The 24614-nt window shown below is 36.3% G+C and overlaps 1 protein-coding gene across 1 annotated transcript; it reads right to left on the bottom strand.

Annotated features, from left to right (window-relative positions):
• Positions 1 to 211: 211 nt before the first annotated feature.
• Positions 212 to 23333, bottom strand: ell2 (elongation factor for RNA polymerase II 2). Its single transcript, XM_052104535.1, has 12 exons — positions 23160 to 23333; positions 19223 to 19270; positions 17860 to 17972; positions 17605 to 17768; positions 14063 to 14322; positions 11119 to 11243; positions 10939 to 11005; positions 6340 to 6994; positions 4695 to 4758; positions 4356 to 4527; positions 2764 to 2808; positions 212 to 2646 (listed from the first exon to the last, which is right to left on the bottom strand). Exons 1-12 carry the CDS (start codon positions 23289 to 23291, stop codon positions 2530 to 2532), a joined length of 1962 nt encoding a protein of 653 aa, XP_051960495.1. The 5' UTR covers positions 23292 to 23333; the 3' UTR covers positions 212 to 2529.
• Between the last annotated feature and the right edge of the window lie 1281 nt (positions 23334 to 24614).

Here is a 24614-nt window from a genome sequence, read left to right as displayed (position 1 = left end):
GGATCATAAAATTTAAGTTAAAGGTGACCAGAAGCATATGGGCATAAGGGTGGGAAAATTAGATAATTTTCCTTTTGGGTGAACATCCCTTTAATGTCTACCTCTCACCCCCAATTAAGAGAACCAACTCAGGTTACATTTTTCCATGACAGCAATGGCCTAAGTTTGTGTCTTGGCCCTGTCAGATAGGATTGCAAAAACATGCCAAACAGATGTCCAGGTATTTTATTTGAGGCATGGATCTTTTGATTATCATCTGTACAAACAGACACTGAAAGTATCAAGAGTAGAATGGAAATAACAATTAATATCAAACGAAAACAAGTACAGAAGGGAGAACAATTAATGTTCATGTTCACATTTTATTGAAATGATTTACTAGATTTTCAGGTGGACAGATCAGTAATTCTTTTACAGTCTGAAACAACCCCCATACCACCTTTAAAACAAGAGATGACAGTGTTATGAGATTCTCGGCTTATTATTCAACATAAACATCTCTCTTTAGTGGTGTAAGAGGCATAAATAGTAATGTCAAAAGAGGATCAAATTATCTCTGGACAAACTGCAGAGGGACTGAGAGATGCTGGAAAGAGAGTCTGCAGGTAAAGTGCTGCTAATGTTCTCTGATAAATAACCATGACAGGTATTTGGCTGTCATACACCATTGATGATAAATCCATAATGGGGACTTAACTTTAATCCCCTAAATAAAGCAGATAAGATCCCATCTGCTGACCCAAAAACATCACATGAACATTTGTCATTAGTTATTTTGAGAATGGCTCACTTGAGTTTATATTGAATTTACAACACTTACATAACAAAGAGAACACCTCTTTGGCTTTCAGCTTTTAACAAATGGAATAATTGTGATCCTGAAATGAGTATCTGCAAGTTGATTTTAGAGATACTGTTTTCAGATGCCCTTAAAATGACATCTTAAAACATTGTGCAAATATAAAGCAGCAAGCCTTAAATAAATAACTAGCCAATCAGAATCCACTGTGGAGAATTTGCATATTTGTAAGTGATATGCTCTGGATCGTTTCCCTATCATAAGATTTAAATAACAAACGAGGACACTGTAGGTGTTCAACCATGCTCCAAAAGCTCTCTTTTATAGATACCAAAGTGTCATTATTGCGCTCAGAGAAACAAGTTTTATTCCATACCATCAACATAAGATTGATAGCATTTTTATTTCGCTTTCTCTCTTTTTGGCAAAACGTCCAACCACACAGGTTATGTAAACATAACGTTTCCCTTAATCTTTAAGTAGCTCTTCACTAATGATACATGAAATAGACTTTTACATATATTTGTATATCAGTTTTATCTTCAATACTCTCATTTTAAAGAAAATTCCAGCAATTCCTTTCAATTCAGAACCACATAATATATATATATATATATATATAGCGCCATTCATATTTCATAAATAACTCTGCTCTGAGACTTAATAATTAATACATTTGAAATGGATATACAGGTCTGTCTCTGCTTGATGCATTTCCTTATTAATAAGTAGCACCTTTTCCTTAGATGGTTTGATAATTTTCTTAAACACAGCAGGCCCAATTAATAACATTTAACACAAGCCCGGTTGATCCCAATGGCTCTGGCTGTTCAAAGAATATATAGCAGCTTTTTTTTTTTAAGGGATTTTCATTTTCTGCCTTTTTTTCCTCTTTTATAGATATCTATACCAACCCTTCTCCCCAAACATTGTTCTTTTAATCCTTTCTGGCCCAATCCTTCCCAAAAAAAAAAAAAAAAAAATGTACAACTTTCACTCGTTGCTTTCCCTGTCCTTTCATTCAACACAATCACACACATATCGCTCAAACCTTCCACGAATGTGCGCTGGACCTGTGATCAGGTCATAATTTCTCCCCACTGGCCTGGGTGCTTGAAAGTCTCACTGACTCCACATCGATATGTCTGTATTAATACCTTAAGGCATTTGCACTGTGGGTGTGAATACTGAAGCTGTTCAAAATCAGGGCCCCGGGAGAAAAGAAAGCATCAAGGCTTTTGGAAACACCTTTTTTATGGACACATTTTCACATAAAAGGTCTCAATCACCCCTGTGCAAAAGGCTTCAAGAAATATGCGCTGTATGTAAGGCCCACGGTTTTGCATTGCATAACTACAGATGGGTTTTCTTTATGCTTTCAAAAAAAGTTTAATTTTATTTTCTTCGAAGTCCTTCAAATAAAAAAGAAAGAAAGAAAGAGATAAGCGCTACTCCCCTGAACACATGACATCACTAGACGGAAGAGTGGTTTTCTCTTCTTGGTAAAACAAAAGGTGGTGTTCAGAAGAAATAGTGCTTTGAATAAAGGGATGGGAAAAGAAGAAGGAAAGGAAGAAATAGACTGATAAAGAAGGCCAGGTATGGGAAAAGGTGAGCGGGAAATTGATAAGAATAAATAAGGAGCTGTCTGATCCCCGCACTCCCGTAAAGATGGCCCTCTGGCTAAGAAGCGCTCTTGATTGACTGAGGGGGTTGATTAGTCCCACGCCCTACAACCAGGACTGCCCCTTCCGCTGGTCGAAGTCGGCGATGAGCCGTTTGATGTGGGTCAGTTTGTTGTGCAGGTACTCACAGCGTTGCTTTTCTTCATAGTATTTCGGGCTGTGCTGTAAGACAAACATAAACTCTATATTAAAACACAGCCTCTATGAATAAATATCTGTATGACAGTAATAGCAGAAGTCTAAAGGAATCAAAATATTGGGTTAAACATATACACTTACTCGTTTAATTTTTTTGTATTCCTGCAGCACCCGTTCATGTACCTCCTGTTAGACAAGACAAAGAGACACTTATTCTTCAAACAGAGCAATTTTAAAAGCAGGTACCATTTGAGAAAGCAGTGTTTATGAAAAAAAAAAAGTGTCTATATGAATGATCTTACATCAACTAATGTATGTCTAAGACCTTTTAAATACATTCAATAATGTTAATAAATGTTTTAAGAAAACTTGATTTTTGCCCTTTATCCCAATTTTCCTCAGCATGGAAACACCTTTATTTGCATTTAAATATGTATTTTTTCCAAGCTTAAGTTTTAACATTCTTTTGAGTTTTGAGTGTTTTCTTTAGAGGTCAAGAACAGGGAAGCGGTATTAAAAAAAAAAAATAAAATATTCTTGCATTGTAAGTTCAATGATTTCCATGTAAACATAAAAATCTGCTTTTAAGGGTGTAGCAACTGAAATGTAATAAAACAATGTAACAACAGCACATCTTGTAATAAATTAAATGTAATAAATGTTCATAATGTAATTCTCAAAACATAAATGTCTGAGCACATATTGCAAAAAAATGTCACATAATGTACATACACTCTGCATATATTAATAAAGCATTTATATGTTTAGCTATATGCTCCTCTACAGTTCATTTTTTCTAGCAAACCTAACAAGCCAAGGACATTACAGGCCTAACTCAACTGAGGTAAATGTAACATTAGATGATAGGTTTTATTGACAACTTCCCGTGAATGAAACACAGATTGTGCGATTATATGAGACAATACATTAATGTGAGGTGTACTGTACCTTTCAACATGTCCTCTTATGTTCATTCATATTCTATTTTGTGTTATCACTTGTTTTAAAAGTACAGAAAATGATCGGTTCACTCGCGTTTTTAGACATATTGAATAATATACCCGGTGTTTTTTTTTGACAATGTAGGCTATATTTGTATATTTTATTATTATCATCATCATCTCACACTGTCATTTATCAGTATGTATTTCAGTTGTCAAATTGAAAAACATTTAATATGCTCTTAACTGAAGACTACAAGTGTCATCGTCTCATGTATAGTAAATAAAAACAAATATATAACATTTGATTATTATTATCATTAGTAATGGTATACTGTAAATATATTAGTAATGTACGGTAATAATAATAACAAATGCATGATTATTTCAATCCAGTGTAGATTCAGATAAAAAATAAATAAATTCTATGCCTTAAAAAGGCTACTATTTTTTGATTTGGAAAATTATTACAATGTGACAAAAATTATTATATTTTTTATTAAAATGTTTTGATGTGCTTATAAATGTAATACATTTCTAATAATCCATTACATTATGCGCTCTAACATAATGTAATAATTATATTTTGAGAGAATTCTTACATTATGAACATTTAAATTTAAATACTTTAAACTTTTAATAATGACATTATTATTACGTTATCAGTTGCTACAAAGGGTTATCAGAGTATTGTTGTGCATGTAAATGCCCTCACAGTCACAAACTGTGGGGCACAAACTGAACTTTTAAAAAAATGTTTCAGTTAACAATTTTTGTCCTTTGTTCCCTTACTTGGTACTGCTTGGTTCCTGGTGCTAGCCTTCTGCATTGGGCATCCAATTGTGTAAATCGGCGTGTAACACTTTCAACACGAGCATGAAGGCCACGATACTCATCGTACTCTGAGTTGAAGTCGTCCTTATAGCGCTGCCTCTGATCCATAGATATCACTGCAGTGTATTTACTGCAATAAAACAACACCAAAAGCCAATGATGCTACAGCTAGAAATTGTTTTTGTCAAACTTGTCATTTATTGTCAATTAGCTTGTCCTTTTTAATCTACATACAGTAGGATTATGCAGAAACATGCACCATAAACAGTCATTGATAAAAGGTCAAAGGTCACATACACTATGTAATCAGACTTCACTGGGACAGGAAGTTCAGTGGTATGGACAGGCTTGTCTTTGCCAGCTGTAAAGAGATACACAAGTTATGTACAAACATGGAAATGTGCCCTTTCACAACCACATGTTATGTATGATCTCTGAGTCTTCAGGATCTGACTAACCTAAATGTGACATGCAGTTTATGGGTCAGAGGCAAAAGGAACATGATTTGACCTAAAAAACTAGCCATAACGGAGCAGAATTCAATTTTCATTTATTATTGTTGCCATCCAGGTAATTATATTATCTTTTTCTGGAAAAGTTTTGCCTGCTACCATTATTAAATGAAACTTTTAGTGCTGCTGTAATCAGCTAAATTACAGGCGGTCAATTTCGAGTCAAACAAGAATGATTCAGCTCAAATCACATAATTTGAATGTACATAGCACAAATGGTGCATGAAGAGTTACCCATGAAAGTACACTTCGAGTTATGGTATTGTCCAAATCCCTAATGCCATGTATGAATAATAGTAATAATGAACAGTAGGGATGCACAGATACCACTTTTTCTCTTCCGTTCCGATTCGGATACTGGAAATCTCAGTATCGGCCGACGCCGATCCGATACCAGTGTTGTTTTTTTTTGCAGAATCAGTTTAGAATATCTTTACATTACTGTGTGGAACTAATTGGGATTACTCTTTAATATGTAAAGAAACACAAACCTCTAACATTATTTCAATATAAATGTATAGCTTATTAAGAAACACTTCATTATTAACTAGTATACTGGATAATCTTCAAGTCTTCTTTTTACAAAAATGTTTCAAATTGCATCTGGACTTCAAAGGATTCAGATCTCTTTTTTGTTCAATTTAGTTGTAAGACATCAGTCTACTTTTCATTCTCAAATTTTTTGGAACCCATTCAACTTAAATATTGTTATAAATTGTAAACAAATATTTATGACAATAATAATAATAATAATAAATAATAATATAATGAATTGTTATTAATATTATAATAATTATTATTGACTTATCATTTTAAATACAACAGTAATGTATTTAATCGTGCACTTTTTAAACCCTCACGCTTTCTAAACTCTCCAGGACGTCCTGTATGTGTCTGTTTGTAGGCAAGTTCACAGTAGTTTAATTAGCTTGTTATTCAAATTCTGGTAAAATGCAACTCGGTGCCATTCTAAATGGATATTATAAGTGAACCGCACTATTGAGCATCTAAATATGAGATTTTGCACAAATGTTGCACAACGCTGTGAAGGCTAAAAATAGCCACAAGTCACTCTGAACACGCTGGTGCTGCGCATACTATATATTTACTTATTAAACACAGCCTTTTGTGATTCACAGAGCCATCACACGACTTCAAGTGGCTAAGTCATATGAACTGCTTTAACTGTGTTTTTATGGTTCTTTTACATAATTTTTTGAGCTTGACAGTAACGAACATGTCTAACACACAGTTTCTGATTTGGATCGAGCTCGTTGGACCGATACCCGATTTGTCTAAAATCTTCAGTATCGGAGCCGATACCAATCAAGGTATCGGATCGGTGCATCCCTAATGAACAGTAATAGGAATTAAACCAAAACCAAAAGGATTGTTCGCAAATCAGAGAGACAATGACGGACAAAACAAACCTTCTCCCTCTGATTCATGGCTGATCTTGGCAGGAATGTGTTTTTGTTCTGCCTCATTGCGATGTTTCTTCTTAGGCTTCACTTCATTATTGCAAAGATCCTCCTTGCGGTGCTCTTTTTCCCTCTTCCGTTCCTTATCCCTCTCTCGCTCACCTTCTCTTTTACTTTCTTTATCTTTGTGCTTCTTTGACTTCTTGGGCTTTTTGCTGCAGTCGCGGCCGGCTGTAGATGTGGCAGAGGAAATGTGGAGGCCACTGCTGGTGGTCGTGGTGGAGGTGATGGTGGTTGTCGAGACAGTACAGGTGGAGGAGGACGAGTGGGAAGTTGTGGGAACAGGCCGGCTGCGGGGACTGAGTGTGTGGTTGCGGGGGGCGTAGCTCTCCGAGGAGGTCCCGCATATAGAGCTCTGGTCCAGGGGCAGATCCTGAGAGCCCCGACCCTCTGGTGTGCTCGGGGAGTTTGAACTGGAGCCTGAGGCACGGGGAGGGTGCAAAGAAGGTCCCGGGCAGGCAGCAGTGACGGGGGGTGTGGGTTTTTTGTCCTCTGTCTCCGAAGGACGGCCTGATGAGGCAGGTGGCCCTCGATTGCTGAGGTGGGAGATTCGTGGCTTCTTAGACATCAGAGGATCAATGAAGTCGGTCTCAAGCTGGCGCTTCTGAATAGCAAAGAAAAACAAATCCTGGGTGCTTTAGTTTAATGTAAAGCCTGACCCATTCATTTTGTCATGCAAGTTTGACTGTTTTGAGCTTTTGTTTTTTTTTTTTTGCACCGATGCCAGACTTATTTGTTTGATATGAACAGTTTTGTCTTGTCTTGTCTTGTCTTGTCTTGTCTTTTGGTTTGAAAATAATAATATTATATATACAGACCTGCCAACCTTGGACATTTTTTTTTGAGTACCATCAGTGTGACGGTTTGATAACATACCATGTTTTGCTCATCAGAACATTGTTCGGTGCACACCGCGAGTGAAAGAGAAGAATGAAATCATCCTCCAGATAAACGCTTAAAAAATAATTATTAACACAATTATTTAAGAAGTAATGATAAAAACAATATAACGCAATGTGTAAATAAAATTGTGAATTCAATATTAACAGACTATTATTTCCAATGCCGACTAGCAGCAGCTGTACCATTTAGTCGACTAGTCTCACACATCCCTAATTTACATATGTAAAACAAATGATAATAATAATTAAAAACAATTATGTTGTGATGTAAAACACGGTCAATGAGATCTGAGTAAAACCCAAGTTTGAGTTCAGGATTTACATTGTTTAAAAACTAAAATCAGCTATAGTCACATCCTGAAATAGGCTACATTTTTAATTTAGCCTATTCAATTAAAAAAATATCTAGAAATGTAGGCCTTCCTAGATAGCTACTTTATTACCTGAAGCTCCTTGATGGCTCATGTCAAAACAGGAGTTCATTGATGTTATTAAATAAGTCTGCTTTTTTTATTCCATCAGTTAATCATTCTGAGATGCTGTTCTACTCACCACAACTGTACAGGGCCTCGTTTCGCAAAAGCATCATAATCTAAGTAGATTGTAGAATTAATTTTATGATTCATTTTAGTTTTGCGACCCGTTTCCCAAAAGCATGGCAACTTTAGTAATGCTCGTAGATTAATGAGTGCTCTGGCGTAATCGTATAGCGCCAAGAACATCGTAAGCATATAGGACTTATAAAGACACTCTCGCCCGCACCACGTTGTGTAGTATCACACAGGTTGCGTATCATTGCTGTTACCATTATCAATTTTGGGAGTGAAGCGCAGATCTCCCTTTAATTGGTGAATGTCCCTTAAGCGCAGCTTACACGCATCTCCTTTTGTGCTACATGGTGAACCTAGTTATATTCAATTAATGCTTGTTGTCATTAGCAGGACATTACACAGGGTCTCTGCTGTCTTCACTGATCCTGGAAGCTTTAATCTCAAGTCACAGAGCAAATTTTGAAAATGCACATTTTTGAAAAACTATTAAAATGGACTATGTCCATGGACATGGAAAGAAGACCCATCTGTCTCGTTCCAAGTAAACAGTAGATGGCAGTAATGCACTGTTTTAGTTTGCGAGTAGCCGTTAAAAAGAAGAAAATACAGTTCAGTTCACTCACACACACATCGTTACAGACAGCATCGCAACAACCTGGACGGATGTTTATCTGTTGAACTTTTGCCGAAGTTGTTTACCTGCTTTAGTGCTTGGATATATTGTCTGGTAGGGTTGTTGAAGCTAATGTTGCTTGTATGAATCGAACAATACTCGTGCGTTAACCGATCACGATGCATCTACGTTGTCAGGGGAATTACTGTGGCATGTTAACTAATATTTTTGACTTTTGAAATTGACTGCTAACTGTTATATTGCATTTCATGTTTAATAAAGTATATTTTATCCCCATCATTATTGAATACTTGTTTTACGTTTTTAGTTTACTATGTTATTGTGTGCATTCATTGACATAATATTTTACAGTTCATTTGCATCATCAACTGAGGCTGTACAATATAATATCCATGGTTGGAGAGTAATGGAATACATGTAACGGGATTACATATTTAAAATACAAAATATAAGTAATTGTATTCCACTACAGTTACTATTTAAATAATTGGTAATTAGAATAGTTACATTCAAAAATGTATTTTGATTACTGAAGAGATTACTTTACATTTTAAATGAAACAAATGGCAATAAAATGCAGTCCTTTCAAATGGAAAACATTTATGATGCAATCCAAAGTGCATTTGAACAGCGGTAAAACACTTTCTTATGATGTGTTACATTCATGCGATCAGACAGAAAAGTATGTTTGAAGTAAGTTTGGAGCACAATAAATATAAATAAACCTTGTGTAAATTGTCAGCTTTACGCAAAGCTAAAATGCTATTTTACCAGACACGATCATATTTTTTTTTTATCAAGAAAACTCACGCTGGATCATCATTTCTTTTTTTTCTCTAGAAAGACCTTAGATATTAGGGCAAAAATCTTATTTTTGATAATAATGTTTGTATTGCTTTCCTGTAAAAATATCTAAAATTCCTTAAAACAAGATACATTTCACTGATCTTGTTTCAGAAACAACACTGCATAACATATTTAGGTTTTTCAGAGAATGAATTTTTAACACGTGTATTAATAACACGTGTTTTACTGTACTGGCAGAGTTTTATAGTCAAAACAAGTGAAAAAAAATCTACCAGTGCTGAAGAAGTAATCCAAAGTATTTAGAATACATTACTGACCTTGAGTAATCTAATGGAATGCGTTACAAATTACATTTTATAGCATGTATTCTGTAATGGAATACATTTCAAAAGTAACTCTCCCAACCCTGGCCATATCACGAGTATCACCTCTTAAATTGATAAGTGTAGTACAATACAAACATTAATAGTAGATAATTATTTCAAAATATACTGGTAGTGATTGAGTCCCCTGTTCTTTATGTAAAAGCACTTAGACACTTTTAGCACTTTTCAGACACTACATTCAAATTAATTTATTCAAAATATGTGAATACAAGTGTAGTTTTCAACCACAGATGTCGCTAGACAGCACAAAGTTACATAGTGCAGATTTAAGAGAAGAGGCTTATTTTGAGCTTGTTTATCCAGACCAGATTGCTTGCTTCTGTTGTGAGATCTTGCCACGCTGCAATTGGTATTTCACCCACCCCCTTAGCGCAGAGTACTGTCATTTAAAACAGAACTTTATTAACAGTTCTTTATTTCGTTCTAACCAGTAACCATTTGGAAAGGAGGCCACGGAACATTTTAACTTGATCGGAAAAAATGTATTTGCTCAGTACAAACTGAAATGAAAAAAATTAATTATAAAATAAATGTTTTTAGTCCACGCGCACACGGGGCTGCCATGTTAGAATCACATGACCAGTTGAATACTACTCACTTAATCTCAGTAACCATCCTGTTATTTGACGCTTTCACTCATTGATTTAAGTAATTAGTATTCACAGTCATGGTTGACTGTTAATACTAAATTTCTAAAATACTTTCTAAAACATAAAACTATTGATTTTAAATTATGCTGTACCCAAGCCGCTAGGTGTCCGAGCAAGACCAAGATGACACAAAGACAAAAGTTACTGAGTGTATCTAATACAAAATATATACCTTTAATACAAAATATATAATATTTATATACAGTACTGTGCAAAATTTTAGGCCCTTGTGAAAATGTTGCATTGTGAGGTTTGTCCATATCTGCTTTTTAAACCATACCAATTCTCCTAGCTACACCTGGATGGTTTTTCTTGGTTGTTAGCAGATAGAATGCTCCAAGCTTTTTGGAGAATTCACCACAGTTCTTCTATCTATTTAGTCTGTCTCAATTGCTTCCGTCTCTTCATATAATCCCAGACTGACTCATTTCTCAGTGGGGGGCTCTGTGAGGACCATGCCATCTGTTGCAGTGCTCCCTGTTCTTCTATTCTATTCACAAAAGGAATGTTTGGGAGTCTAAAATTTATATTTCCTATTGACACACTAAAGTGGAAGAAATAAATAAAAAGACTTTTGCACAGTACTGTATACACGCAAAATGTGTATGGGTCTCTTACCAGAGGGGACGCGGGCTCTTTGGTTGGACTGCTGGATGAGACAGACTCAGAGTTCAAGCCCAGTTTACTGGAAAAAAAAAAATTATATTTCAAGCTCTCAAAATTATTTATTTAAATCATTATTCATGTTCAATTAAAGAGTAACTCTTCATTTAATTGTATGTAACCAGTGAGACTTACCGTGCCAGAATCCTGTCAACCTGAACGCGTTCATCCTCCGTGTAGCCCGGCCAGTTCCTTTGGACCTCACGGAAGATAAAGTCTTTCAGTGAATAGGAGTTATCCTTTGGATTTAGATTGGCCACCTATTGGAATGAAAAATACTTTGCATTCATCACATTTCCGTCTATCTGAAGCTTGGTGCTTGGCTGTGCAAAACTCCCACTATGATTCTAGGGTGTCCTTGGTGGTTGTATGTGGAGTGTTGCTATGCAGTTGCTAAGGTATTCTGGGTGGTGTTTAAATAAATGTAAAAATGAAAAACTATACAAATAATATAAATTTATAATTTAGTTACCAATTTCACTAGAAGAATCATATCATTAATAAAGGGGGATTTAGAGCATTTTCCCCTGCTGCAAGAGCTGAATTCAGTAGGAAACACTAACAAGCAATAGTAACAATGATGCTTAAAAGCAAGCACCACTACTTACACGTATTATTCTTGCAAATTTAATGGGAGTGAGAGTGTATGCTTTGTATAGCCAACTAGTATTAAGTAGGTATATTTAAAACAGGCAGACAAACAAATACTATAACTAGTAATACATATCAAAATAAAAATATTTAGTAAGTTATACCATAGATGTTATGACCAATAATACATATTATAGTGCTAATGTGAAAAATAAATGGCAGCAACCACCATAATAACAAAAATAGGTAAAGAAACAGACAAAAAAGGAAAACAATATACACTACCGGACAAAAGTTTTGAAACACTTGACTGAAATGTTTCTTATGATCTTAAAAATCTTTTGATCTGAAGGTGTATACTTAAATATTTTTTTTTTTTTGAAATTAGAAAAAAATATAATTGTGCCACCATATTAATTTATTTTATTACAAAACTAAAATAAAAATAAAAAAGTTTGAAATTGGACCGAATAAAAAAAAAGAAGCCCAACATAGATGGGAACTCATTCAATATTGTTGAAAAAGCATCCCAGGGTGATATCTCAAGAAGTTGGTTGAGAAAACGTCAAGAGTTCATGTCTGCAAATTCTAGGCAAAGGGACTACTTTGAAGATGTAAAATATAACATAGTTTTGATTTATTTTGGATTTTGTTTAGTCACAACATAATTCCCATATTTCCATTTATGCTATTCCATAGTTTTGATGACTTCACTATTATTCTAAAATATGAAGAAAAAAATATTATAATAAATAATGTGTTTCAAAACTTTTGACCGGTAGTGTATGTACATTAAGGTCTTCACAGAGATGTGTGTGGCATCAATCTGTTTTTATTTTAAGTTTGAAACGGTTTAGGAATGGTTTCCAGTTTTCCCCAAAGGGCGGCATGCAGATTTATGGAGAGCTGATTTTTGTAATAGATATGTACTCTATTATTAGATTATTCCACTGATTTAAATTGAGTAAGCGCTTTGACTTCCAGTTTTGAAGAATTGATTTCATTACAACCCGGTGAATGGACAGTTTCTCAGTCCTTCCTGCATTTCCAAAAAAGGAGACTTGATTCACACTTCCTTTATGAAGCTTGAATGAATTCACCCCAGACATCATAAAGATGCTTTAAAAGAGAAGAATCACAATATTTCTCCATTGAAAATAGAGGGGAGAACTGAAATAGCTAGTTATACTCAACATATTGATGAAAATAATTAAACAACTGTATGTAGCGTGACCATAGATTAACCATGTGAAATTAAGTACACAGTTCTCTTCAGCATGTGAGCTATTTGAGCGAGTGTGCATGTGCATAATTGCTCTAATAGGCTTAATTTACGGTTGTATAATTTGCCTTGTGCTATACATGCAGCCGAGGTGAAAGCAGGTTTTTGTGTCGAGGCTGTTAAAGGGTAACTTGCAATACATGACCGTACGTCTGCAGAAGTCTGCTGCAAAGAGTGGACTGGGAAGAGAAATCAGCCCAGGACTTTACATAGAGACTGGTCGCTGAACTTTTCTGTATATCGCTGCTCCCTTTGGCATATTGCAACGGCATTTTGTGGCCCGTTCAACTTATCGCTGCCCATTTGGCCCGTTTCGCGGCCGGCCCACACGGTTCTCACGATGTCCAGTCCGCCCCTGATTGGCCACAAAGTGCGTCGGCCCACCGGGAAAATGCCTGGTATGTCAGATTACAATCCAGCCCTGTCTGTGGCATGTAGGTAAATTGCAGACAAACTTGTATCTTATCTATGCTTTAAGTCTCTGCGAACCTTCCTGAACACATCTGACAGTCTTAAAGAGACTTGCAAAGGCATTAACATAATCCAGAGCAAATAAACATGAATTCTCTTAATGCAACTTTAAGACTGTCAGATGTGTTCAGGAAGGTTCGCAGAGACTTAAAGCATAGATAAGATAAAAGTTTGTCTGCAATTTACCTACATGCCACAGACAGGGCTGGATTGTAATCTGACATACCAGGCATTTTCCCGGTGGGCCGACGCACTTTGGAGCCAATCAGGGGCACCGTTAACCTTAATAAACAATCATTAAAAGGAGTTGCCATGAAGAGAATGGAAGAATGGACAGTAGGTCAGTCAGGAAGCGATTAACAAGTTTAAAGCATCACTTCTTTCATATTCACTGAAAATACTGTGAAAAGTGACAAAATAACATGTGTAGGCCCATGCTAGCTCCACAGATTTCTGAAGTTGCCAGAGAAAATTACAGATTTTGCACCCCCTCCCACCACAAACAAAATAAAAAAAAAAAAAAAAATGGCAGATTCCTTCTGGGCCTGTAAAAATAATTTATAATATGCAGCTTTGCGGTGCATGATTTTGGACCAAATAAGACTTCACTATGGCTGGAGCTACCCCGCACATCATGATCAAAACAGAAGTGACCAAAATGTTGAATTAACATGGAAGAGGTTTGATTTATTAACTAAAGTTTTTTCACGATTTCATATGCAGTCTCGCTCTTACCTGATGTAGTGTAGTGCCCAGAGAGTTGCGATCTTTCTGGCTGATGCCGTCTCGTTGCAGTCTGGCCATCATCTCTAGTTTCTTGTATGAGCGCAGGGCCAGGAGGTGGATGACGCGGTCCCGGTACGGCCGCTGGGACACGGGGTTGTTGGCTAGGCACTTGCGGATCGTGTTGGCTGGGTTGATGGGGGTGGTCTGCTTCCTCTCCGGAACCGGGTCGGGGGCTGAGGGAGCTGGCTTGCGGACATGGACTTTTTTGTCTATGCAAACACCATTAACAGAAAGATTGGAGATCAATTAGAGGAGAAGCAACAACAGTGACAAATTTAGATATTATGTTAAGGAATTTTGGGAAAATCTCCTTGCACATTATTTTGAGGTGAACAAAGCAAAAGGAGCTAAATTCCAATTAGCTTAGCCTACTATTTTTACTAAATAGCATGTAAGATTAAGATTGCAGTCCCATTTTGCATAATGGATTAAAGAACACATTTAAATAGAACTTAAACCGAACGGCTTTGATAAGCATCTGAATTGTATTGTAGACACCATGATCAGCTGAGCATCAGCTGACTGCAAGCCTAACTAACGTGACAGGCCTAAATTTACAGTATGCTTGATATCAGTTAATCACTGCTCAAAAGAACATACTCTCCAAACACTAGTGAAGTACACATTTCTATTGCATAGAAGCATGCAAATAGAATGCAAACAGTTATGTAGGAGACCCAGATTAGAAACTTTCAACTGTCTAAGGAAGCTCTGAGTAACCTTGATATTTTCTCAATACCTTTCCCCAGCTGTTATGCAATTCTCAGAAGCTATTTAAAAGATTAAGAGTAGCAACTTGTTAACCATCCATCCTTCGGTCTTTCTCACTGACTTTTTTGCCTGAACATGTGCTGATGACTGGACAAGATTCAGGCTCAAACTTTCACTGTCACACCTCCTGCCAGTTAGGTGAAACTTTTGCGTCAGTGGATAATAAGCTTTGGCCATCACACATCTAACTTGGCCATACCCCACCTAAGGCAGACCAGCAGAATTTATGGAAGAGAATATCATAATAGCCGTTTTAATAGCCGCGAAAATAATATTTTGGTTGATAATGCACAAAATGACAAAATCTAATATCAATCTGTAACAGACCAAACTTTAATAATAATATTCAAACATTTAAAAAACTAATGTATAAACATTCTTAATTTAAGCATGTATCAAACATATAAAAGATAGGCTACATACTAAATACTCTGCAACGGTTCATGGTGTGAAAACCTGAGCTCCTGAAAAATAGCATATAATGACTATACTGAAGTACATTACATTATAATCTCATGCAGACTATAAATAGGATATGTTAGAGTGAGGTAATTAACCAATTTTAAAGCGGTTAATTTTACAGCGCGTTCAACACGCAGCTCAAGCGGTGAAATTCTCAACATACTGGATTATTAGATTAGATGACTCCATATCTTATATCTTGTTCTATATACAGATGTTTCTCAAAATGTTTCTTCTTGTTCAAATCTTGCACTGTTAATATCTTGCATTATAATTTTTTTCGCATATTTTCATCAACAATAAGCTTTAATAAACTAGTTTAATTATCGTCATGATGTGTGTCTTTAGTCTTGTATACGTTATCATTGACAAAAAATCAAAACAATAATTTTGGAAATTTAGACTTCTGATATTACTTATTGCATCTCTAAGGTTAAATTCAAATCCACACACAAAATAGTGAGACCTGGCTTCCTGATTGCCAGCTGCTGCTGTAAAGCCTCACATAACAAAAAAACCTCTAGCTTTCTTAGCATTTCCTTTGGTTGCGCAAAATGCAAATGCCCCCTGCGGTTTAGCGCCGAGGGATTGAGGCGAAACTGACTTTTCCAGTTTGGTAGTGGAAGCCAGCTGTGGTAAGGAGAACATGGCCTCCCAAAGGGGAGTGACAACTGAACAGGTGCTGAGAGACAGGTCTTGCCTGGCAGAAGGGAAATATAATGAGCTGGACATGAGTTTTTATTTGTATAGTGCTTTTCACAACACATCATTTCAAAGCAGTTTTAAACAAACTTATGCTTAAACAGAAAAAGAAACTCATTTCTGTAACGTCTGAGAGTCATAGTTGTGCAGTTTGATAAAAAAAAAACGATATTGTAAATTATGCCTTAAAATAAATAAATACAAATACATGTAAATATTTGTGAAAAACATCAGTGATGCAGCAATATAATTTACATGTTAAAAGAACCCATATGAGAATGTATTTTCTTTCAGTTTTTAATGCATTTGATGCAGATGTAATAAACATCTTCACTACTGGATTTCAGGATTTCTTCGAGTTACTTCAGCGTTTAATTTTGGTGGTCAAAACAGCTCTCTGTGCTTAAGTGACACCTGTTGATCTGGTTCTGGTAACTGCCACGGCTTCTGATACGTGATCTAAAGCCTATGTATTATTGGTCAGGATTTTTCTTTGTCGGACAGAAAGTCATTCGGTGCAAATGTTCGCTATAGGTGAGAATGGCTCATTAGGAATCTATTGTTTCGATTCCAAACGTTGATTGTGGCGCGAAACCGATTGCGTTTGGTGTGCAAAGGCCTTAAGCCATGTCAGATAAATAGGATGAACTTTTACTTTTTCTCCTGACCCTAATCCTAACATCACCCCTGTAAAGCTTTCAATTGGTTTAACAGTGCATGGATATATGGTACAGGGACATCTAAATTGACAAAGTTTTACAGGTAAGGCTGTCTCAAAAGGACAAAAGCGACATCACCTTTATTAATCTATAGGAATTTGAAAACCACTTCGTATACAGACACACTTGTATACCGTTTTTCTAAATAAAGATCTGAAATGCAATTGAAAACAGAAACTGAAAACAAAACCCCATCCTGTACAGATTCCAGTAATCATCAGATGTGTTATTCAAACAAGAAATGTTTCAATTGAAATGCTAACTTGCTATGTAGACTGGCCAAAGGCCTTAAACATCAGTAACACAATAATTTATGGTAATGTATGTAAATGGGTGAGTCGCAACCCAAAAGTGGACTGCAGGTCTGTTCTGGTAGGGCTGCGGACAACATGGAAAAAACAATGCTAAATAAAAACAATTAAATGCAACCAAGCATATAATCATTGTATAGTTACGATAGTAATAAAATGGTCTTATAAACTTTTAAAAGTGAGAAGAAAAAGCTTCCCATATCTTTGTTGTTAATGTCAAAGGCTTGGACAATCAAACTATGGTGTTGTGGCGCAAATTTCTCAGGCTAACATGGACAGGTTGATTCACTTGGCCTCATCTTCAAAAGCCATAGTATTGATACATTTCAGTAATTTAAATTTGTTTAACAAAATATATGATAAATAATTTGAGTTGGGGAGCCACTTGATGTCCAATGTAAAATCTGGCTACAGAAGCAAAACCAGTTGAGAACCACTCCTTTAGAGTACTTTCCAAGCATTAATGACTAGTGTGTGGGTTACAAATTGCAAGGTATTTTACCCAATATCTAAAACATACACCAACCTCTGATTGGTCCTCTAGGTTTGATGAATTTGTTGCCATTCTTTTGTGTATCCCCTTCTGCCTGGGTCACACGCTCTTTGGTCACCTGGTAGGAGTTGTTGGTGGCACATACTGTGATTTTGTCCTGAATTGTTCCCAAGGAAGACAGGTGGGGTACACTATAGCTAACAGGACACAGAAAGCAGTTTAAGAAAAGGGACAACAGCAAAATTAGCCATAATTTCTCTCACTTTAGGAGACTGGCCTACACCTTACCTGGATGTGTATTGGTGAATACACTCAAAGCTCCCTTGAGGATTGTCCTTGCCAAAGTTGGACAGATAGAAGTCGAAGTTATGTGACCCATCTGCTCTTGGAATTTTAATGTGCTAAAAAAGCATAGAAAAAAAAAAAAAAAAAACACATTAAAAAAAAAATATATATATATAAATCAGCATAATTATGACAGAACAAATTGTATTTATTGATTTAGAAGTGCAAGTACAGGTATACACTCACTGAGCACTTTATTAGGAACACCTGTACACCTACTGCAATTATCTAATCGGCCAATCGTGTGGCAGCAGTGCAATGCATAAAAATCACACAAATATGGGTCAGTAGCTTCAGTAAATATTCACATCATCCATCAAAACAGAGAAAATTTATTTTGACAAGGGCATGATTGTTGGTGCCAGATGGGCTAGTTTGAATATTTCTGTAACTGCTGATATCCTGGGATTTTCATGCACAACAGTCTCTAGAATGGTGCCAAAAATAAAAACATCCAGTGAGCAGACAGAAAAGCCTTAATGATGAGAGAGGTCAACACAGAATGGCCAGACTGGTTCGAGCTGACAGAAAGGCTACGGTAATCAGACAACCACTCTGTGCAATTATAGTGAGCATAATTGCATATCAGAAGGCACAACATGTCAAACCTTGAGGCGGATGGGCAACAACAGCAGAAGACCATGTCGGGCACTTTATTAGGACAATAATGTTCCAAATAAAGTGCTCAACTTCAATAATTTACAAAGATTAGCTTTGTTCCAAACCATAGTCTGCTGCCTAACAAGAATGCATTTCAATGCACCACATGCGTGCTCCCTATGTGAGGGCTGCTGCCCATGTTGAACATTTCAAATCAGTTATTAATGAGGTTCAATCTCAATTAGGACTAGAAAGCAAGGCAGCTCTCTAGGTTTTTGGAACAGAACTATTGTTTTCAGATCAGTTAGACCATTTCTTTTTTTTTATGTGATGCAACACATTCAAGTGTGTCTTTTGAGAGTGAATTCATGAGTGTAAAACAGAATGAACCAGAACCTCTCTCTCACTGGCCTAGTATTTATAGTCACACAGTGTTTGAAGTAAACTACGGCATGGTGCACAGGGTCAGAGGTTAGCCAGGCACTTTCATAGAGGAAAAGTGAGACCTGACAAGAAGCTGCCCCATAAAACCAGAGAGGGCTGAAGGCTCTCCATTAAGACAACAGGTTCGCAATTAAAGAGTACTTGACGAGTTACCCCCACACTTCTGCCAGAGATGATACAGACTGAGGCAAAGCTAAAAACACACTTGCGTGCTAAATCATAACAACGGGTCCATATTGCAGTCACTCTGATGACATCTTACCCCTTGAAGACCCTGGAAACGTATTGTTGTCTGCGAGGATGGTGCATTCTGAAAAAGGTAAGAATATTACAATATGAAAATACACAACAAACCAGGATTTAAAAAGAAATTATGAAAAAAGTTTAAAAAGTTTCACAAGAACCCCCACCCCCAAAAACTCTTGTATGCAGACAAGATCACATTACAGAAGCATGAAGAACCAGGATCTAAGCTTTCTGATTGTCATGCCTAAACCACCAATAAATACAAGAGATAGAAACACCTCTGGGGCAGTGACAGCAAAAATACAATACATACAATTACATAAGCAGTCCCCTTGCAGGGCAAACATTACAAATAAACTCCAAACCACAGACATGGTTTTGGAGAGTCCTGAATTCTGCTCATACGGAGATAAAAACGGCTCCATAATGATCTGTTAAGGTTAACACATTCCCTGTCTTTTACCCTGGCTCTCTTGTACCACTGCAGAGAAATAAATAATGATTAACCACAAGCTCAGCTAGGCTGCAAGACAGAACAGGTCTAGACCAGGACAACATGAGCCAAGACTGTCAATACTCTGTTCACTGAGAGAAAGAATCAAGCTAGCTAACTAACTAGCTTCCTGTAGCTAATTTAAAAGTAGGCAAAACTAAATGTTTATTTTACACAAAGGCTAGGGTACACCTTGTTTTTCAGTGTGATATTACTTCTCATGCACAATAGAGCACTCTAGACTGCAAGCCCGTACGGATGCGTTCGTCACATTCTTACTACGACCAAAGTCTTTTTAGCAAATCAGTCCACTCTGCGTCCATCTTTGGAACGCTCTCGGGCAGACTGTGCAGCTATTTTTCTATGTAAAAAAACAGAATACAAGTACTAGCTACTTCAATGGGGAAGATTGAAATCTCCAAAACGGTAGGTCAAGATTACGATAAAAGAACCCATTTCAATCAGCAGTCAAATCTGACAACACTGGTCTCATAAATTGTGCTACTTAACTTCAGGTTACGGTAGAAAACGCAATTTTCCTGGCTTGTCTAGCAAATGTGCATGTGCGTTCTCAAATTGATTGACAGGCGATGTTTGTATCTAAACGGTGATTGGCTCTTTTACCTGTAAGACGGGACTTCATTTTCTACATCTGTTGACCGTTTGGTGTTCCAATTTCTCCCATTTATTTTAATAGAATTTGCGAGTCTCTGCTAAATAGTCTCTGCAACGACTGCTTTACTCTTACTCCATGCACATGCATCAACAACATGCAAAGACTATGACTGTCCGCATGTTTAGAAAAACCGTGCTGCACGCTGACAGTCCGCTGTGCCGATGACGAAATATGCATCGCATGCTCTGTGCACGAGACACAAAGGCCAAAGTATTCATTAGTTTTCCGCGTAGTGCTACAACATATCCACTGTGCGTGGCGCAAATGTCGTCATCAGCATAGTACGTGTGCAGCCTAGTTTTTCTAGAGATGCCGACTCTGTCATCTGCACATGCGCCTTGAGTTGACTACTGAAGAGAATCAAAAAGCTGATATGCGCCAACCATGTATGTACGTGCTTGTGGTCAAGAGAGTATACTTGGAAGGCTAGAGTGTTCAACCGTGCATGATACGTAACAGCATGCGGAAAACCGAAGTATACCATAGCCTTAACTCATACTTCAAATATTTTTTTAATCAACGGCACGATTTTAGATGAACGTATAATATATAGAGTAAAGTTTTTATTTTACATATTATGACTTTAATCACTTTTTTTTTGCCTGCACTAGTTTATTTTAAATGGCCCTTCGGTGTGACAAATTTTAGATTATGATATTTGACAGTCTAAAATATTTAATGTAGTCTCTTTATTATTATAAAACTGCAAGCTTAGTAGAGTTAAAACATAGCAAAATGCCATTTAGAATGGTTTAAGTGGGAGTGTAGCATGTCACAACAGAAAATGTCACCTTCCCTAAAGTATTTCATGTCAACTACACAAAAACAGATGAGATAGACCAACTACAGAAAGCATTCTGTTTATTAAGCCTACAAAAGCAGATGGTTTAAAATCTCAATGGATAAAGTAGTAATTCCTCGCTACCATCCGATTTTTATATACACACACACATACATACATACATATATATACACACACACACATACATACATATACACACACACACACACACATACATACATATATATATATATATATACACACACACACACACACACACAAACACACCAAAATATATAGGCCTAGATACTTAATTAACAACACACAGAAGAAATGCAGCCAGGGACCTGATTGATTGCCAAGCTAAATTTAGTCTCAAACAGGCTTCAAAGTCCAATGTCTTTTGAGAATAAATTAGAAACAAAATGGGTTTACTTAAACGGTTTGTTCGTTTATCGATGACCTGGATTAAACGTGTGGAACGAATGACCAATCACCAAAACCCCAAATCAAATCTGAGGCCTAACTGCCACAGATTTGGCCTTTTAGAATCGAATGAACCATCTCGCTATGAACCCGGTGCATGGTTTTTCAACTGGCCAGCTGTAGCTTTAAGTCAAACACTGCCTGGTAAGCACTTTGAGCAGCATAGAGCTTTAAAAAAAATCCAGACAATGCAGCTCTTCATTGAAGCTGACTGATTTCTCCTAGTAAGCCAATAGAAAGTTTTTTCTGTTCAGCCTATTGAACTGACAGAAATGCCCAGAAGGACTGCATCCAAATTGATATTCAATTTTTAATCTTGGTGATATAGGCTTTGACTTTTTGACACTTTTGTACTTTTAATCCACACCCACTTGAATGACCCAAATGGAAATAACTGTATGCATCATTTGTAGTCAGGACTAGCTGACTACATAAGAAAGTTGGTAAAAAAAAATTACACATCTAAAAAGGAAGATGATTCGTGTATTTTATTCCTAAGAAAAAGTGGAGTTTCCCCATTTAGCCAAACAGCAAAGGGGAAATATTAAGTCCAAACCAAACTGAATTTACTTGCCTTGTCTTTAAGGTGAATTATGTATGGTTGGTGCATGAATAACGATGATTATTGTTGTTTAAACCAGTATAATCCGTCTTCATAAAACACAAACTCTTCAGGTGTGGGGGTTTGAAGCTAACTAGCCAAGTCAGCAGGCAAATTTAGCTTAGATGTTATTCAGAGAAATGTAGATACCATTTGGTCTTATGGTAAATCTAAACATTGTATATTTGACATACCCATCATGAATATGTAAATAAAATATAAATATATGCCGAATAATGACAGATTTATTAAATAAACCATTGTTGAAGACTTGCCAGCTAGTAACATTAGCAATGCTTATTCATTAGCATCTCACCAAACTTTAATTTTCTCATTGTACATGAATAAATTAATCATAAAATAGTGTAAACTAACACAATTGACCAAAAGGTCGAAATGACAGACAACAGAATCGATGTTATTCATTTGTAAAGAAAGTTTTTTCCTAAGCCTTAGCATTTTAGCTAATCTTTCGGGGATGAAACACAATAAAACATTACAATAACGCAACGATTCCGCCTGTATTCCGTTAATGCGTACCTTTTGATTCACTTTGACTTCGGAAGCTCCTTAAGATTGGAAAAATGTGCTTTTATAAAGGAAATGACATGCAGAGAGTTTATAGCACTTTAAATGGCGTGTTGGCATGCCGTTCAGCCACTAAAGTGTTTTGTCCTTTTTTTTAAATAATTATTTTTCAACCAATTCTACTTAGATTACAAGGACATCAACAAAGAACCAACATTTATTAACTTGAGATACATGTTGCATTGCTTAAGCAGGAATAAAACAACATTATTTGACATCTCCAATGCCTTTTAGGGCCATCAAGCTCTCTGTCTCTCTCTCACTCACTCACTCACTCCTCTCTATCTCTCTCTCTCTCACCATAAAATGCTATTTGTTTAACACTCACCTTACAGTTTTGGTAGTTTTCTAGCGCTTTAAAGGTTGATTCTGTCAGTTTGACATGTAAAACTGAGATTTTGTCGCTTCTGCGCCCACAGTTGAGTACATATGTGCCATCCTCGCAGAGAGCTGCCATCATCTTCACCAGCCCTCCACCATAGTCCCTCTGACATACGTGCACACTCTTACTCTAATGCGCACAGAGGGAGGGACCTTATCAAAAGTCCTATTTTCTTCACTCTCTCTTGTCTAGTCTATACTGATATAAAGTTGTTTCTCTCTGTAATATATATCTGTAATACCGTTATTAAGTTTGGAGACTTGTTATCATTTTCCTCCATCCGGGGCAAAGCACTTTCCATTTTAATAGAATAAAATAACATACAATTTATATTGTTTTATAATATTTAATATAATATTAATAGGCTGTTTGGGTTTGTTTGTCCTTTTCGCTTTCCCCTTCCTTCGTTAAAAAACAAACAGAATTGCTTTGTTCGGAATTTTTTTCTTTTTTCTTTATCCATAGTCCCTACATTTTGGACTCAAATTTGGTTAGCCTGCTGTCATACTCACCACTCCCTTTCTTTATCAAGGCATTCTTGGAAGCACTGCAATAGGTGTTAAATAAGTGTTTGGCTTTTTTAGGTGTTTTACTGTACATGCCTCAGTAAGTAGTGATACATTGCAGTAATAGGCCAACAGGGTTGGGGAGTAACGGAATTATTGGTAATTAGAATACAGTTACATTCAAAAAGTACTTTGCATTTTATTGTCATTTGTTTAATTTAATATTTAGTCCTTTCAGATGGAAAACATTTCTACATATAAATGATCCAAAGCGATCCAAAGTGCATTTGAACAGCGGTGAAACACTTTCTTATGATGCGTTACATTCATACGAGCAGACAGATAAGTAAGTTTGAAGTAAGTTTGGAGCACAAGAAATAGAAATAAACCTTATGTACATTGTCAGCTTTACGCTAAGCCAAAATTATTTTTCTAGCCATTTTACATGCACATGTTACCAGGCACAATCATATGTTTTTATCAAGAAAATTCACGTTGGATCATAATTTCTTTTAGGGCAAAAATCGTATTCTTGATGATAATGTTTGTATTGTTTTCCTGTAAAAATATCTAAAAATCCTTAAAACAAGACCAATTCGATTGATCTTGTTTTAGAAACAACACTGCATAACATATTTAGTTTTTATAGTCAAAACAAGTGAAAAAAATCTACCAGTGCTGAAGAAGTAATCCAAAGTATTTATAATATGTTACTGAGTTTGAGTAATCTAATGGAATATGCTACAAATGATATTTTACAGCTTGTATTCTGTAATCTGTATTGGAATACATTTCAAAAGTAACTCTCCCAACCATGTAGGCCAATTGCATCATCACGGTTGTGAACCAAGTGCATGCTTTTCCTTTTTTCTTGAAAGTAATATGGAATTGGGGG

Source organism: Xyrauchen texanus, chromosome 34, assembly GCF_025860055.1.
Source record: "Xyrauchen texanus isolate HMW12.3.18 chromosome 34, RBS_HiC_50CHRs, whole genome shotgun sequence".
Classification (NCBI taxonomy): Eukaryota; Metazoa; Chordata; class Actinopteri; order Cypriniformes; family Catostomidae; genus Xyrauchen; species Xyrauchen texanus.
Note: the sequence above shows the minus strand (reverse complement) of the source record. Positions and strands in the feature narration are given on the sequence as shown.

Bases quoted from the DNA above. Each gene is read 5' to 3' on its own strand.
- ell2 (XM_052104535.1), bottom strand. From the start codon at position 23,291: ATGATGGCAGCTCTCTGCGAGGATGGCACATATGTACTCAACTGTGGG. The intron at 19,271-23,159 runs GTGAGTGTTAAA...TACCTTTTTCAG, and splicing joins AAAACTACCAAAACTGTAAG to AATGCACCATCCTCGCAGAC. The intron at 11,006-11,118 runs GTAAGTCTCACT...TTTTTTTTCCAG, and splicing joins GTTGACAGGATTCTGGCACG to TAAACTGGGCTTGAACTCTG.